Here is a 13,465-nt window from a genome sequence, read left to right on the forward strand (position 1 = left end):
CTTTCAGGTGGGTGAAAAATTAGTTTTTGTTATTATCGAAGAAAGCCCCTTTTCTTCCCCAGTGAAAAAAGTAAACATTTCTGGGGACAGAGATGCCTTGTTTTATTCATTTTTATATCTCTAATACTTTAAGCATTTGAAATACAGGCAATTCAGTGACTATATAACACAAATCAAAAAATCAAAAAATAAAAAATCTGAAAGAGAAGCAGCATTTCTACAGGACAATTTTTTCCAAAGGTGAACATGGGACTACTTAACAAATTTACACCTAGAAATCGTTTTACTTTAGCAAAATAACAAGCAGCAGCTCTTTCTGCCCATGGGTCCTATGCCCCTGCTTTAGTAAAATCCCTCCTGGCACCAAAAAAAAAAAAAGAAATAAAAATAGCAATGTTAGCAGCTTTGGAGATTTCCTGAAACAAAAATCACTGTTTAAAACAATATGTAACTTTGAGGGAGGTTACTTTTGTATGGTACTATCAGATACAAATCAGTAGATAGGTCACTGAGAGTCCTAATGCTTTGCCAGAGTCCTTCCCAAGAGGAGAAAGGTTCTACTTTGCAATTCCATAGAAATGCTCACAAGCAGAAGATAATCAACAGAGCAGGCCACAAAATTTTCATTGTAGCAGCCCCACTTGCTCCCATTTGGCCAAGCACTCTTACTGAACAATACCGTGAGAAACAAAAACCCATGGGAAATGGAAGGAAGGAACAAGCTAGATCACAGGGTCCATCCATTAATTCCTAGTGTGTATAGCAGACAGCATGAAAGTTTAACACAGTACTTTTGTCAAAATGCTACTTTAAAGACAAATCTTTTTTTTTTTTCAGCATACAGTATTCATTGTTTTTGCACCACACCCAGTGCTCCACGCAATCCGTGCCCTCTCCAATACCCACCACCTGGTTCCCCCAACCTCCCACCCCCCGACCCTTCAAACCCCTCAGATTGTTTTTCAGAGTCCATAGTCTCTCATGGTTCACCTCCCCTTCCAATTTCCCTCAACTCCCTTTTCCTCTCTAACTCCCCTTGTCCTCCATGCTACTTGCAAATCTTAGATAGACTACTACCCACCATGTTGGGCATTCCTCCACCAGGAACTGCCTTTTTGTCCATGGCAAATGGAGATAAGTTATTTGGTAGTACAGACTTCGTCTGAATCTGGAGACCAAGGCCACTGGCTCCAATCTGCTGTCCAGAATTCTGAGTGTATGGTGAACCGTAAGGATTAGGGTTGTTCATCATTCCCATCTAAGAATAAATAAAAACAGACAAGAAATTAAATCTTATTCCCTGCATTAACAGAACATTACCATTCCTTTTCCACTTCCTAATTTATAGAGACAATTTTAAAAGTAGTCCTCTGCTGTTATAAATAGACGAGAAAAGTATGTTCATGGAAATACTCGTATTTTCAAGATCAAGATTTATAGGGGTGTCTAGATGGCTCAGTTGGTTAAGCATCTGCCTTCGGCTCAGGTCATGATCCTGGGGTCCTGGAACTGTGCTCCAAGTTGGGCTCCCTGCTTGGTGGGGAGTCTGCTTGTCCCTCTGCCCCTCCCCCAACTTGTGCGCTCTTCTCTCTAGTCCTCTCAGTTGCTTTCTATCGCAAATACATAAATAAAACCTTTATTTTTTTTTAAGATTTTATTTATTTATTCGACAGAGATCACAAGTAGGCGGAGAGGCAGGCAGAGAGAGAGGAGGAAGCAGGCTCCCTGCCGAGCAGAGAGCCAGATGCGGGGCTCCATCCCAGGACCCTGGGATCATGATCTAAGCCGAAGGCAGAGGCTTTAACCCACTAAGCCACCCAGGCGCCCCTAAATAAAACCTTTATAAAGAAATTATTTAAAAAGATTAAGATTTAGGGGCTTCAGGGGTGCCTGGGTGGCTCAGTGGGTTAAGCCTCTGCCTTCGGCTCAGGTCATGGTCTCAGGGTCCAGGGACTGAGCCCCGCATTGGGCTCTCTGCTCGGCGGGGAGCCTGCTTCCCCCCTTCTCTGTCTCTCTGCCTACTTGTGATTTCTCTGTCAAAATAAATAAATAAAATCTTAAAAAAAAATATTTAGGGGCTTCAGCTCAGGTGGAATAAGTTTACAGAGCTATTTTCTGTAAATATTTGATAAATGTGTTTTAGAAAACTTATAAGCATCTTCATTAAAAATCAAGGGTTTGTCATTCACCTTCACTTGAATGAAGCAGATGCATTTTTATTTAATGTACAAAATACGGCTTAATAAATTAAATTCAACTCAATAAATGACCTAATCTCTATGTTAGAGAGTATGATATGTCAAGAGTATCTGAATGCTTATTCCAGCATTTTGTTCATATAAAAGGTAGAAAATAGGGAATTTAGGGATTATGTCCTTTTTTCATTTAGGGATACAGTGGCACAGTGATTTTAAAACTTTTGATATCTGAATCCCTTAGACAGAACATGCAAACCTCAGAATCCACATTATTCCCTGCAGTCTCAAACCTACCTGCTTTATTAAATTACCTGCTTGGCTCCTAAAGTAATAATGTGAGTTTCTCTGTAACCCCTATATATTTAAAAAAGTCGATTTTTGTCTGTACTTAGGACAGGCAATCTGGAGCGATCATACTGGATAGTTATTAACTTAATGAACAGAGTATTAATTATTCAGAAGCCAAATGTTTTACTGATAGCAATGATGCAACTTACAATCATGTTCTTCCACAGAAGAACCCACCAGAAGTCAAACACCACCTATTAAAAACATACTGCAAAGCTCTCAGAATAAAACTAAGGAGACTAGTACTACTACCCAATTAAAAGGATTCATACTAGATTTCTAGTCTTCTCAGACAGATCAGGTCTACCAGAGGGGCCTTCAAATTCTATCTCCAAACACACACACAAACCCTAAACTGTTCCCTGTCCGCTGTCACTGTCTTAATTCAAGCCCCTCATCACAGCTTGTGCAGACTGTGTCCAACAGGTTTTCTTGCCTTCTGTCTATTCTATTTTCTACCCAGAGCCTTCATGATGTTCATGAAGCCTGACTATCTATCCGTGGTATCCTTCTGTAGCCTGTACCCATTAACTTGCAAATCTGAAGAGCAACTTTCTTCTTAAATCTCTATCATCTGCCTTAAAGACTTCCCTTTTCCCTATGACTAGGGAACACCCTCCCTTCCTATCTGATTTCTGAACGATAACCTGTAAAGAAGTAAAATACTAAGTTCACCAAGAGGCAGTCCAATTTTCATTTTTTGTTGCTTACTTAGTTGGTACAACCATAACTAAGCAGCAGCTGCAGATTCTACTCGTCCTCTAAGATACATTTCAGAAGTTACCATGTCTGCGAAGCACCTATTGTTCCAGCACTAAAGAGCTTTTTCCGCCCTAGTAGATGGTCGTGCATTTCTACTACAACAGAGGTGAGAACATAAAACATGCCTCTTCTATTCCCCGCAGACCACGCACATTAAGGGAAAGAACCTTAGTTCATTTATCTTTGTAGCCCCACTGCCCTCATCCTGATCAACAAAAGAACCTGTTGACTCAAGAAAACAGAAATACAAGAGTCACAAAATAAACTCATAAACTTCGGTGAATAAAACTGTTTTTTAAATTATACGCAGTATCTATACAGAGGATTTATAGAAATATGACATCTTCAAAGGTTTGCCTGTAATGAAAAACTAAAGAACTGTGACAGTTTCCAGATGAGATCAGAGACTAGGAGTTCAGTAACTTGGGGAATAAGCCTGAGGGAAGTAGGTCTGGGGAGCGCATACAAGAACGGGGCAGTCTGAACGGGGAGCATCCGGAGCAAAACACTTACTGCTTCAGTCTCCAATAACTGCAATTTCCTAAGTGAATCTGGCCAATAAGATTGTGGGGACGATCAAATACAGAAACAGGCTTAAACACAAGTTCAAATTTCCTCTGGTAGTTTCAAGCGTGGCTGCAAGTGCTGGTCCTCCACATGCTTTTAAAGTACTATTATTTATATAAACATATGGTCCAGCAACACATGAGCTTACAGCTGGGGGAGTTACATTTCAGTTGACCATGTTTCCTATCAGCATGGAAACTCATGACGGACATGAAATGAATGCTATTCTGACACAGAACCTGCAAGACAGACCACAAAAGACCAGCAGACAATAAACTAAGTTTTTAGGAGTCCTTATTTATGAAAATAAAACACAGTGATTTGTAAGCTACCCTAATGTCTCTTAGGAAGCATAATATCTCTACTCAAACATACCACAGTAGAATCTGGTCGTTCACATTGTCCACACAGGCACTGCCTTATCTGATTCCAACAACTGGGTTTCAACCGGTTCCTGACGTTTGTTTTCCCAGTTACAATGCATTACCTAGAAGCTCCAAAGTGGACTACTGGTCTCACATATACAGACTGCACTGACTGCTGATCAGTGGCGGTAATGCGTTCCTAACACTTCTCATCACTTTGACCCACAAAGACTCTCAGACTTCTGGCTTTTCTGTCTTCCTCAGGGTTCTGGGGCCAATGTTAGAATACAACCAATCTCCCCATCTCCACATCCCTATCCTTCCAATCTCACCAGCCTCAGGTCCTCCCCCACCAAATAGAACAGGAAGGGAATATACTGTACTTAATTTCTACTACACTGTAGTTCATTATTTGATCTTGTTTCCCTTCTCTGTATCTCAGGTGATCCTTGACGTCCAACTACCCACCACCCACCTGCATTGCAAGGATACAGTGAACTACCTAAATGGAAAAGGCAGAGGACCAGGAAGCCACAACAGTCCTAGTCAACAAAAACAAAAAACACCTCAGGGGGACTACCTCTTCTTTCTTTTTTTTTTTTTTTTTAATCTGACTCTACAGGGGCTTCTGGGTGGCTCAGTTGTTTAAGCGTCTGCCTTCGGCTCAGATCATGATCCGAGTCCCGGGGGAGCGAGCCCTGTGTCGGGGTGGGCGGGGGCGGGGGTGGGGGGTGGGGGGTGGAGGGGGGATGGGCGATGGTCCTGCTCAGTGGGGAGCCTCCTTCTCGCTCTGCCCCTCCTTCTCTATCAAACAAATAAATCCTTAAAAAAATTTGTCTCTATAGGTTTTTTCTAAGTTTTCGATATATTAAAAGAAGAAACTTATGGAGCACAGGAATCCAGAAAACACCCGACAGGGGTTATCATTGGCAAATATATAGAAAAAATAAAAGTAGTACCTCAAATATAAAGTAAATTGTTTGGGAATATTTAGCACAATGGAAAAAAAAATCCCTTAGTAAGATTTGAAGATACCACAGTAACTCAAAACAATACCCTGTGTGTGACTCCAAGATTCATCAAATAAAAAGAAAATTAACTATAATCAGACATTTCCTACTACCTACCAGATTTAATAAATGCCAATGTTATATATCTGTATCCAAGTTAGATGACAGATACTACATAGTAACTGAGGGTACAATGATAAACAAGAATGACTAGGGATCTCTTAGAACCTACAGCAAATCTTAAACATTACTTTTCAGAATCATTCCCCTTACTCCTATACCAATGCCTTAGTTTAGCAGGCCTCATCACCCCATTGAGACTATCCCTCAAACTGTTATTACAAACCTAAAACCACATCCATCTAGATGGCAAATTTGGGTATAAGACCCTCTTCTTTCAAATCTGTCAGATTACAGAATTTAAGATTAGTCTTTCTCTCAAAATGGATTCTTCCTCCTTAAACTTAATACCCACCATCCCAAGTGGTCCTTCCTACCTGCTTCACTCCTGGCTGATTCAAGTTCTAAAACAGATCAATCACTGCTCTTATACTTTAAAATTTTATAGGTTAAATACTCTTTAACATCATATGGCAAAGACGATCACTAACTAATGTTAATTTTAAGAGAAGCGCTCCAAAAATGACATTACTGTTCCTACCACCTCAAAAAAATTGTAAAAAGGGAAAAGGAAAGAAGGAAAATGGGAATTATTCCTAAAGCCAATATTCATTTGAATGAAGTTGACTTTATTTTATTATTTATTTATTAGATTTTATTTATTTATTTGACAGACAGAGATCACAAGTAGGTAGAGAGGCAGGCAGAAAGACAGGCTCCCCACTGATCAGATCACAGAGAAGCAGGCTCCCCACTGATCAGAGAGCCCAACCTGGGGCTGGATCCCAGGACCCTGGGATTGGATCCCAGGACCCTGGGATTATGACCTGAGCTGAAGGCAGAGGCTTTAGCCCACTGAGCCACCCAGACACCCCCCGACTTTTTTTTTTTAAATATCAATTTCATCAGTCACAATTCATACAAAATTTGGATACCAATCTATCCAGATGCCAAGTAACACAATTCTTCACAGCATGTGAGGTAACCAGAGTCAGAGGAAAGGAAGGTTAGGATCTGTCATCCCCCAGATCCAGGACTACAAAATAAGAAGTAAAAAGTAATACATAAAAATGCCTCCAGCATTTTTGGTCATGATCCAACATTGGGCTCTTCGCTTAGCAGGGAGCCTGCTTCTGCCTCTCTGCCTACTTGTGATCTCTCTCTCTGTGTCAAGTAAATAAAATAAAATCTTAAAAAAAAAAAAGTTAAAAAAATCACAACAAGCTCTTTAACAGAACAGATACTCTTCTCTCTTTTTTAAAAGATTTTATTTAAGAGAGAGAGGGAGAAAAAGCATGCACACAAGCAGGGGGAAGGACAGAGGGAGAGGGAAAAGCAGACTCCCCCCTGAGCAGGGAGCCCCAGTGTGGACTTGATCCCAGAACCCCAAGATCATGACCTGAGCCAAAGGCAGATGCTTAACTGACTGAACCACCCAGGAACCCCTAGATTTTTTTTAATTTTCTAAGAGGGGGGCATCCAGAATATTAATGAACACTGCCTGAATAAAACGTCCTTAGTTCCAAAGAAAGTTAATCTTCCACCAAATTTATAGAATATTAATCCACTGAAGTCTCTACTAGCGGGCATCCCCATATCCTCCAGCCAACAGCTGTTCACGTGGTATATTGTTTCATCTCCTGTTATAGCCAAGAGCTACGCCTCTAGAAGATTACAGCTTAACTTACATGATCTAGATTCGATTTCTCCCTCTCCCCATAAAAATGTTTTAAGAACTTCACAAAAATGGAACTACAATAATACTAAGCACATGTTCCCACTACTATTACTACTCTACAGGTAAGTCCTTACAATATACCACTCACAAAGGGCTTACTTCTATTAATTATTTAGTTCCCCAATAATTCCATCAGGTAGGTTACACCCACTCTTACTATTTCCATCCTACAGATGGGAAATCTGAGGTACAGCAAGCAAGTTGCCCGAGTTACTATAGCTACATGTGAGTAACTGAGTTCATTGTTAACCTGGGCAGTAAAACTTCACCGTCCACACCATTAACTATGATGATGAACTTCATCTCTTTCTTCATACATAAAAAAGGCAACTATTAGGGAAAGGATTTTCAAAAATGTTTATTTCTTTTGTCACCAGCATTTTTAAGGAGGTAGATCGTGTCTTGTGACGTTACTGGAGAGTGAAAGGATTTCCCCAAGAAGCTCAGCAATATGCAGCTGAAGAGGACAACGACTGTGCTAAGAGCCCAGAAGCTAACCCAGGTAGCCGGATTCAACATCGGCACTCTTCCGCCGTTCACTGCACCTCCTGAACTAATCAGTCAGAAATAACTTTAAGACATAAAACCCTGTCTTCCTCTTATGCGAATTATAAAATCAAACACTAGCTTAAAGGGGGATACGACCCAAGTTTTCCCCCATAAACCACCGTTAGGCTTTGGAAGAACGCGGTTTAAGTAGTAATGTCACAATCTGCGTGCACACTCTGAACCACAGATCCCTCCATAAAAAGAACTGTGTACAAAAGTCACTGCCATTTGCCAAGAGGGTTCAAATCTTCAAGTCTCACTGAAAATTTCCTTAATTCCTGATTCTTTTTTTTTTTTTAAAGATTTTATTTATTGATTTGACAGAGAGAGATCACAAGTAGACAGAGAGGCAGGCAGAGAGAGAGGGAGGGAAGCAGGCTCCCTGCTGAGCAGAGAGCCCGATGCGGGACTCGATCCCAGGACCCTGAGATCATGACCTGAGCTGAAGGCAGCGGCTTAACCCACTGAGCCACCCAGGCGCCCTTAATTCCTGATTCTTAAATATCATTAGAACTCTTAAGAATTTTGGAAGAAAAGTAATGAATATAATCAGCTCTTTGAGGTAATTTTAGGACCTGGGCCCACAGAAAGGGAATTGCTATCCAATAATTTTAACACCCTGACTCTATTTTAATCTCCAGTAAAAAAAATACAGGCTTTTTTCCCCCTGCTATAAAGAGAAAACTTGTTTTATAAAAGTACTTAGTTGTATATTAATTGGGTATCTCATCCTAAACCTACATTATTCCCCAAAACTCATTTACTAAATAAGCATTTAGAGTTCTTAAGTGTTAGAACTGCTTTAAGTACTTTACGAGTATCAACTTTAAAAATATAGACAGGACTCATTTAAAACCACAAAATATTTTAGTAATAACAATATTTTTATATTTGAATTCCTCCATCCCATGAAAACAGAGGCACTACAAAGGTTATTTTTGTCTGTTTTGTACAGTGCTATATATCCAATCCCCGAAACAATGCTGATACAAGAAATTTGTGTTTTGTTTTTTAAAAAAGATCTTATTTATTTGACAGAGAAAGATACAGCAAGAGAGGGATCACATGCAGGGGGAATGGAAGAGGCAGGCTTCCCGCTGAGTGGGCAGCCCAATGTAGGCTCCATCCCAGGTCATGACCAGAGCCAAAGGCAGACGCTTAATGACTGAGCCACCCAAGCGCCCTGAAATTTGTGTTTCAGATTATAAATAGATAGTACCCAACTATGATTCTCTTTTTTTTTTTTTTTTTTAAGATTTTAAGTAATCTCTACACACAATGTGGGGCTCAACCCAAGATCAAGCGTCACATGCTCAACAAAGCCAGCCAGGTGCCCCTGAGCCTTTCCTTTCAAATTTCTCTTCCCACCATATACCTGGAATATGTTAAGCTTGTAACTTACATACACACTAGAAAGTAAGTTCTATGAAGTAAGTTTCTTCACTGCTCTATCTTCATTCAACACCAAAGCTAGGCTCAGTAAGTATCTGATCAGTCAAGGGAAGGTTTCATCTGTCACCCCACCACTCCCCGCTGGAGCGTAAACAACAGGAGGGCAGGGACTCTTCACAGCTATGTTCTAGAACCCAGAAGAGGTACCTAATATTTTAGCTTCTTGATTCTGGTTTCCACTCCAAATATTCAAACTTAACCATATCAACACAGCAACATTAAAGTGCCAAAAAAGGAAAATCTACAGAGGAGGTAGGAAAGATAACAGAATCTTTCCCTAAGAGGTCAACATTCTTTACTGTGTAGCAAATTAATTAAATTTAAAAATTAAGGGCTTTCATTTATGAATATGACCTCAGTCTCCCCACTCCCTATCCATCTCCTTTTTTTTAAGTAGGCTCCATGCCCAGTGTAGAGCCCAACACTGCACCTGAACTCACGACCCTAAGATCAAAACCTCAGCTGCTGAGATCAAGAATCAGATGCTTAACTGACTGAGCCACCCAGGCGCATCTCCTCCCACTGTCTTTAATTTCACCCCTGAACTCTCATCATCATGATTCTCAGGAACACAAAGTTCCAATGCCTACTCAGTAACTGCTCTTAAACAGAGAGCTTGCTCTTAACTCTTTGTGAAAATCTTACCCATCTTCAATATCACCTTCCAAGCAAAGTCATCTTTTCATTCACCAAATATTTACTAACTATATGCCAGGTGCTGGCAATTGTAGTGATACCACTTCAAAAAATAAAGAAATAGATATGTAGGAAAAATATGAAGGAATACACATAAAATACAGACTTATAACATCTTAATTTTATACATTAAGAACACACTTAAAAAGTTTTGAAAAATGTGTTTAGTATGTATTAGTTAATAAAGCTAAAAGAGTAGGCTTTTTGAAAGAGAAAAGCCTTTCAAACAATGACCAAAATTATGTTAAACACTTGGAACGTTAGTTGAGGTTTCTGAGTAAATGAATGCACCTTGATACAAACGTAGTGATCCGAAGGGGCACGTGCACCCGAATGTTTATAGCAGCAATGTCTACAATAGCCAAACTATGGAAAGAACCTAGATGTCCATCAACAGACGAATGGATAAAGAAGATGTGGTATATATATACAATGGAATACTATGCAGCCATCAAAAGAAATGAAATCTTGCCATTTGCGACAACATGGATGGAACTAGAGGGTATCATGCTTAGCGAAATAAGTCAATCAGAGAAAGACAACTATCATATGATCTCCCTGATATGAGGGAGAGGAGATGCAACATGGGGGGTTAATGTGGTAGGAGAAGAGTAAATGAAACAAGTTGGGATTGGGAGGGAGACAAACCATAAGTGACTCTTAATCTCACAAAACAAACTGAGGGTTGCTGGGCAGAGGGGGGTTGGGGGGGGTTATGGACATTGGGTAGGGTATGTGCTATGGTGAGTGCTGTGAAGTTTGTAAACGTGGAGATTCACAGACCTGTACCCCTGGGGGAAAAAATATATATATATATATATGTTTATAAAAAATAAAATTATAAAAAAAAAATAAAAAAAAAATGAATGCACCTTAATGTCCATTAACTAATGAGAAAAAATAACATTTAATAAATCTTTCAGAATAAACACCTCTTGAAAACCAGGGATATTCCAAGTAGTGGAAATATGTGATGTCTCTCTGAAGATGGTATAAAGCCAGCTAGCTCAAAACTATATTTTTACAAGTAGGCTATGAAGGCTAAAGTGGGCTTAGAAAGGAATTAAAAAATACTCTAGGATTTGTGAAAATATTCCAATACTTATTCTAATACCGAGAAAACAGGAATTAGCTAGCAATCAGCTGGAACAAACTGAAGGTATACAGTATCACTGAACTGTGAAAAAATTGATTTAAAATTAATGTAAGAGCTTCATAAAATTTGTGCCAACACAGATCCTTGGCATATATGTGAGAAATGGTACACCATGTAAGAAGATTAAGCATGAATGGTAAAGAATAAATGAGTAACTGACCTCAAGCCCTCCCTCTATCATGGGAACAATCAAAAACATACTGACAGTGCATACAAACCAAAACTGCACTTACCTTAATCGGCTGAGGGCCTCTCAATCCCGTCTGTCCTCCCATCTGAGGAGAGCCTTGCTGCAGTGGCTCGGGCATTAAATTGCCAGCATTTCCCATGCCTGGGTTTGGGTACTGCATATTAGGTCGCCCCCGGCCTGCTCCAATTGAACCGTTCATGACTTGATTAGGCATCATCCCCTGTCCATTGCCTGCACTCAACATTCCAGGACTCATGCCAGCATTCATCCCTGTGTTCATTCCCAGGGCAGGCTGATTTACCGGACTGTTCATCATACCTGCTGCAGATGGCGTAGGACCCTGATTCGGTCCACTAGTGCCCATCCCCATGTTGGGAGAAGTCAAGCCTGCCTGTGCCATTGGGCTTTTAACCATGCTATTTATCAAACCTAATCCAGGACTGCTCTGTTGGGGCTGGCTGGCCATGCCTTGGCCTGGGCCACCAACCCCCATACTGAGGTTAGGGGAACTACCAGACCGTAGCAATTCCGACAGCTGCTTATGCTTAGAGGCTGCGTCCTGTACGATGCCAAGACTTGTCTGAAGCTGATTAATATCACCACCATTGGTCAGTCCCAGTTCTGTAGAGTTGATTAACTCATCTGGTAAGTCATGCTCCAAGTCAAAGAGAGAGCCAAAATCTAAAAGCAAAGAGAAAAGATAGTTAGTCTGACCATCAAAATCACAAATTTCTCTATGTTTTGTTCTTGATAAACATTAAATATTTCCAAACTTCAATCCACAGGATACCCTATGTATTATAATCTTTCATATTATGCTAAAAATGTTTACATATGTATTTAAAAATTAGAGAATATTTGGCTATGCCAACAAGTTTAAACACCTATGAACTGCACCTAAAGTAGGACCAAAGGAAAAAGGATTAAATGTTAGCACAACCCCATTACATGAGTTGCCCAGTTTGTACTGATGTTCATAAAAAAAAGATATACAACCATTCAATATCCCAGAATTCCTTAGAAGAGGTTAAAATAACTTATTTATACACAAACTAAGTTCAGAATGAAATACAAGACTTAAAATATTATAATAATAAAAACAAATGATCGTTTCTCAGCCTTTTGGCTAAGATCAAGTGAAGACAATTGATAGAAAGATTTATCATTCCAAGAACATTAAGCGTGAACTCCATGACAGGGGCTATCTACCATTCCTTACCAAGTGCCTATCAAAGTGCCTGCCACAAAGCAAGTCCCTGATCTGAATGAATTCACTTTCACCTGACCTCAGCCTACACATAGCTTTCCCAAAACAAAATCTCACTGGAACAGGATATAAAACCATGCCTACCTAGTTCCTTCAACAACATTCAAATCACCCCAATCCCCCCAAAAAGAGAATGCAAATTATAGATTAACTCAGGGTTTCTCAAATCTTGGCACTATTGGGTATTTAATAATTAGATATACTTGAAGCAACTGATTATACTATTAAAAGATAGTCCATCCCTTGAAGACAAAATACCACTTAGTAATGATCTACTTGGGTCCAATTTAATCTTGTTTCTGAAGCCCAACTCTTCCTCTATGTGCCCTTTCTGTTCTTAAGAGCATTCTGTCATGGCACTGAAATTATCTGTGTATCTGTCTCTCTCCCCTCCTCCATGCTACCTCTTCCTACCACCACCCCTCCCCCCCACCCCTGCATCCAGACTCTGTATTTGGGAAGGACAAGTTTCACCACTTACACACCAACTCCCTGCCTAATGTCCAACACACTTAAGCATCTGGTCATATTGTAATTGCTCTGAATCGGGAAACCTAGGTGGATCAGTTGGTTAAGCATCCACCTTCAGTTCAGGTCATGCTCTCGGGGATGGAACCCCACGTGGGCTCCCTGCTCAGTGGGGAGCCTGCTTCTCTCTCTTCCTCTGCCACTCCCCGTGCTTGTGCTCTCTCACTCTGTCAAATAAAAAAATAAAATCTATTAAAAAAAAAAAAAAGAATGGGAAGTTCTAACACACACACACACAATTTGCTCTGTATTACATCCCAGGATCTCTGGGCATGATTCAGAGTCCAGATTTTTATAGTACTCTTTCCTTTTGAAAAATCATTTTGTGCTCCTACAAAATGTGTCTTAGGCATTTTGGAATACAAATAAAGTCTCAAGTAAAATTTCCCTTCGGCCCAGGTGATGATCCCAGGATCCTGGGATAGAGTCCCAGAACAGGCTCTCTTACTCAGTGGGGAGACTGCTTCCCCCTCAGCCTGCCACTCCTCCTGCTTTGTGCTCTGACAAATAAATAAATAA

The 13,465-nt window shown here is 40.2% G+C and overlaps 1 protein-coding gene across 1 annotated transcript in view; it reads right to left on the bottom strand.

Annotated features, from left to right (window-relative positions):
- The window catches only part of EP300 (E1A binding protein p300), an 80,172-nt gene that overhangs the window by 49,559 nt on the left and 17,148 nt on the right, over nucleotides 1-13,465 (bottom strand). Inside the window, exons 2-3 of the mRNA XM_032882917.1 lie at nucleotides 11,195-11,832; nucleotides 1,082-1,258 (exon numbers count right to left, since the gene is read on the bottom strand). Of these exons, the coding sequence (XP_032738808.1) occupies nucleotides 1,082-1,258; nucleotides 11,195-11,832 (815 nt within the window). The remainder of the gene's footprint in view (nucleotides 1-1,081; nucleotides 1,259-11,194; nucleotides 11,833-13,465) is intronic.

This window comes from Lontra canadensis, unplaced genomic scaffold (genome assembly GCF_010015895.1).
Source record: "Lontra canadensis isolate GAN:19392208 unplaced genomic scaffold, GSC_riverotter_1.0 scaffold84, whole genome shotgun sequence".
In the NCBI taxonomy this organism is placed as follows: Eukaryota; Metazoa; Chordata; class Mammalia; order Carnivora; family Mustelidae; genus Lontra; species Lontra canadensis.